The sequence below is a fragment of the Episyrphus balteatus genome, chromosome 1 (genome assembly GCF_945859705.1).
Source record: "Episyrphus balteatus chromosome 1, idEpiBalt1.1, whole genome shotgun sequence".
Classification (NCBI taxonomy): domain Eukaryota; kingdom Metazoa; phylum Arthropoda; class Insecta; order Diptera; family Syrphidae; genus Episyrphus; species Episyrphus balteatus.
The window spans coordinates 92536630-92541692 of record NC_079134.1 but is presented as its reverse complement, the minus strand read 5'-3'; the positions used below and the strand labels follow the sequence as shown (position 1 = coordinate 92541692).

Genomic DNA, 5063 nt, shown 5'->3' with positions numbered 1-5063 from the left:
GGCAAAAACGGTGGCTCCGACAAACTTTTCAGCGGTTTCATCATCACATATAGCTATTCAATTGCCAAGAATAGATTTGCCTAAATTTGATGGGTCGTATGTGGCTTGGCGAGCTTTTCACGATAGGTTTCAGTCCATTGTACACAATAACACATCTATTGATGATATCGATAAATTACATTTTTTGTGTCTTCATGGGACATCGTGCTGATATGGTTTCTTCTTCAAAAGTTACCAAGCTATACTCAAAAACTGTGGGAAGAGAAGTTGGGTAGTAATAAAGAGCTACCAACATTTCAAGAACTCACCGACATTTTGGGAATTAGATTCCGCACACTTGAGGTCATGGTCCAACATGAATCCGGAACGAGTCGAAGCAAGGACGAGTCTACCACCAACACCAAACGTTTCCAACCTCCAAAAACGAAAGCTTTTCATGTCAAGCAAACACCCAAGCAGTCATCCAAGTTGGCACCGAAGATATCACCTGCGGAACGTCTTGTATGCAAACTGTGCAATCAGGGTCAGCATTCGTTGTGGAGGTGCCAGTTGTTCCTGAATGCGAACTACACACGACGAAGAGATGTCATTCTTAGACTTAAAGTCTGAGAAAACTTCCTTTCATATGGACATATGATTAAGGACTGCTATAGTTTCAGCTGCTGTCATTTCTGCCAACAAAGACACCACTCGCTTCTGCACTACAACACCGTTCAACAACAACACCAGCACACGCAACAACACCAACACACGCAATAACAACAACACACGCAACAACAACAACAACAACAACCACAACAACAACTACAACGACAACAATACCATCACCAACAACAAAATAAAGCTGGCACATCAAGAGCTGCTGCGACAGTAGCTGGGACAGCTGGAACAGCATCTCATCCAAGAGCTATCGGTTCCAACACATTCCAGGCTTCTGTCAACACGTACTCACCTGAGTTCCAGCCAACGGTAGATGAAGAACTCCAACCATCCACACAAACTTTTAATTACCACACGTTTGGCATTTAAGCTTTAAATACATTTGCTTAAAAATGTAAAAGTACTTAAATGAAAATTTTCAAACATATTTCTGGCTTAATTTAAGCTTAATTTTTTGATCTTAAAAACAATTCAGCCATATTTATAAAAGAATCTTAAATGTTGTTTAACGTTAAACAAAATCTAAATAGCTTTTAAGTACAAAATGTGTATTTATAAAAAATGTACACATTTAAGCAACGTGCTTTAAGCCTGGTACGCTGTTCGAGCTAAATTTTAGCTCCCATACAAATTATCGAAAAATTTTATCCGAGCTAAAATGAGTCCCATACAAATTATCGATAACTTGTATGGGATTTTTATCTCGGCTAAAATTTAGCGCGAACAGCGTACCAGGCTTGAGATAAAAATCCCATAGAAGTTATCGATAATTTGTATGGGACTCATTTTAGCTCGGATAAAATTTTTCGATAATTTGTATGGGAACTAAAATTTAGCTCGAACAGCGTACCAGGCGACCAGGCCTAGACTTAAACGCCATTCACCGCGTTTAGAGCTTGCTAAGAGCCATTTTAAGATTTATTTGGCCACATATGAATTATTACTAAGATCGTGAGCTCGGTATCATGGTAATAATTTATCTAGGGTGTGGGGTGAACTTAGAGGATAATATTATATTATAATATATGGAGTGCTAAGGGATAGGGGTCACTGCCTTCGTTTTTCATTGCAAGTCCGGTTCCGCAGCTTTAAATAAACACGCTTTTTGATGACAGCCATCATCAGAAAATAAAATAGAGGCATGCACTCATCGAAAAACATAAAGAAACTACAGCCCTATATAAAAGCTTCACGGAACTAACAGCACAAGCACTCCATATATTATATCCTCTAAGGGGGTGAAGGCGTCATTTTGGTTTGCAATGAAATTATTCTCTAAAATGAGTTTGAATTTAAAATTAAAATTAAAGAATGTTAAAAACAAAATTAAAATGGTTAATACAAATAAAAAAAATCAATGCTCTCTGACTTTGCTCTGTGCATTTTATTAAGGAACCCGACGAAAGCAAAATCATCAAAAACGACCTAATGTGTTTTTTTTTTTGCAGTCAAGGTTAAGAATTTTTGTTAACATACCCTCAAGCTGTCAAAAACCACGTGATGTTTCTTAAATGTGATAGTATTTTGTACTAGATAAGTCAATTAGTCAATTCATTTTTTGACAAAACTATCGATTAGTTAATCATCTGTGGAAATTCTATTATAAATAAAAATTTAAGCAACGTTGCTTAAAGGCGAATTAAATATTTAAGCAAGCTTAACTAAACAACCTTTAAGAACCAATTTAAGTAAATCTCATAAATACGGCTGAATGTATATACTCTTTTTCACATTAAACTTGTGCTAGCGAGAAAAAAAATGACAAATGGAAAGAATAATTTCACATTAGGGCGCCCGGCGGTTGCAGCGCCTTACCATCACCAAACAAAAATAAATACACCCCTGTTTGCGAGATTTTCAATTTGACAGCTGTGGATTTTTTTTAACAAATTTTATTATTTTTATGGCTTAATTCTACCAGAAAACAATTCTAAATTATTCTACCATAATCTATTTATATGAATAAATTCACTTTACATATATTTATGTTGCAAATTAAGCGTATTCACATGTGAAAGGAAAGGGTCTCTGAATGGTTATAAAAATTTCTTTTGAACAATTTTACACAGCAATACATTATTGTTTTTATTGTTTTATTTGTTTTTTATTAACTAAGACTTATTTTCTCACTATTTAATTCTATAAAAGTTTTTGCAATTGTGTTAAAGAATGATTTTAAAGGGTTTTTGAATTTGAATAACACTTTGGTTTTATTTCTATCACACACCAGAATGGCTCGAATGACAGCGTTGGATTTATTTTTGACAGTTTTTTTTCCACGCTATCCTACACTATAGCCTTGTTCCATTGGAGGTGGTAGTTTACTCGTGAGTAGAAATCTAGTACAACAACTAAACATTCCTATTTCCTCGAGTAGAAGATCATGTGTTAATTTCAGTACTAGATCTACTCATGAGTAAATTCCCACCTACAATGGAAAGGGGCTTATAAAAGTGATATATGGTATAAAAAGAGAAGGTATGATCATTAGAAATAACTCTGTATCGAGAACTGTCAAAACTTAAAAATGGCTACTTAAGGTTTTGTTGTTGTTGTAAACAAATTTGTCTTGGAAATTGTTGTTGTTTTTGACATTGCCAATTATTAAACGTCAAAACCTTATTACCCCATTTTGTAAGTTGGCGGCTCTAATAATCTGGCTGCGCCAATGTTATAACCTAAATAAGTTATACCTTGGGATAACGCAGTGATTAAATTAACACAACTCTACTTGTTCACGTTTTAAGTTAGACTCACCTTGTCTTGTCATTCCGATCGTCGCGAGCCCAACTTCCTCAGTGGATAATCGTCGGCACGTTTAAAGAGTCAGCACAATTCAATTATTGTCTTATTGCACTTTGATTGACCCAAAACAATATCCGAATGGACAATCAAAGTGAACATTACAATTGAAGTGTGCTGAGTTCAACGCACGACGATTTCCTCTGGTAGGTATGGAAGAGGGCACAACACTTGTCTTTTTATACCATGATATACACCCATTCCTGTACTTCTTATTCTTAGCGTATATGTATATGGTTGTGCATGCATGTGTTTATGTTTATGCATGTATGCATTCGTTTTCCCCAGAATTGATTTGATTGGTTGGTTTTTTCTTGTATCATCACATCATTTTCAAAACAGTATATAAGCTAGAAATCGGGCTAAATTCATGACAAAAAGGTGTCAGATCTTAGATTTAGGATTCATAGATTAATATTCTTTAAAAAAAATATAAAAATTTTAAAAACAAAGTCCAAAAAATGCCAAATTAGTAAAACACACTTTAAAACCTCTTATTACGCTATTTGATGAATTTTTTTCAATTAGCACAATTTTGAGATCTCTTCTATTTATGTTTCATAAGAAAATTGAAAACATTGCGGTTATATGGTTGCTAACTATGTTTTTAAGTAAATACCTAAAACATGATATAATGAAAAGTTTCAATAGCCGTTTTTTATTATCACTTGATCCATTTATATTACCCCGCACACAAAATAAAAAAAGTGTCATGTACCAGGAACCAGACCTATCTTACTATGTGTTTTTGGGCACGCTGAATCCGAATTTCAAGTCCGTTTGGCCCTGTCACCCTCCAGTTTTGAGTAAAATGCAAAAAACTAACAAAAAGGAAGTTTTTTGCCGTTTTTGGGGTCTTTTTTACAGTTTTCTCAAAACTGGAGGGTGACCGGGCAAAACGGACTTGAAATTCGGATTCAGCGTGTCCAAAAACATATAGAAAGATAGGTCTGGTTCCTACTACATACAACTTTTTTTTTGGTGTGCTGGCACTTTCGCGACATGTCGCTTTCATCCCCGGCACACCAAAAAAAAAAGTTTCATGTACCAGGAACCAGACCTATCTTTCTATATGTTTTTGGACCCGCTGAATTCGAATTTCAAGTCCCGAACACCCTTCAGTTTTGAGAAAAATGCATAAAACTAAAAAAAAAAAGCATACAAATTCAAACAAAATGCAGTCACAGCTCAAAACTGGAGGATGACCGGGCCAAACGGACATGAAATTCGGTTTCAGCGTGCATGACACTTTTTTTCTTTTGTGTGCCGGTGTTATTAATTAAAATGTATTACAACAACTACATGAGATCTTGCAAGATCACGATTCATGATCCTGATGAAAAGCAAGATCATTATTCGTGATCCTGATGAAAAGCAAGATCTCATGTAGTTGTTGTAATACATTTTAATTAATGATCTATATGGATCAAGTGATAATAAAAAACGGCTAATGTTCAATAAAACTGAGAAATTATTTTTCCCGTAAGCCAAAACATACATTTCAAATAGATTTTAATGTTCTTAATTCAAATCTGAAGTTGAAAATAAAACGGTTTTTGCTGGCGTAGATCGCGGTAAAAATATTATTTTTTTTTTTTGCA

General features: G+C 34.8%; 1 protein-coding gene across 1 annotated transcript; it reads left to right on the top strand.

Moving 5' to 3' along the window:
* The first annotated feature begins 345 nt into the window (after positions 1-345).
* On the top strand, positions 346-842 carry LOC129908567 (salivary glue protein Sgs-3-like). Its single transcript, XM_055985168.1, has 2 exons — positions 346-501; positions 660-842. Exons 1-2 carry the CDS (start codon positions 346-348, stop codon positions 840-842), a joined length of 339 nt encoding a protein of 112 aa, XP_055841143.1.
* Positions 843-5063: the final 4221 nt, after the last annotated feature.

Excerpts from the sequence above, each read along its gene's own strand:
- LOC129908567 (XM_055985168.1), top strand. The coding sequence starts at position 346 with ATGGTCCAACATGAATCCGGAACGAGTCGAAGCAAGGACGAGTCTACC. Across the intron at positions 502-659 it reads TATCACCTGCGGAACGTCTT|CTGCTGTCATTTCTGCCAAC; the intron begins GTATGCAAACTG and ends CTATAGTTTCAG.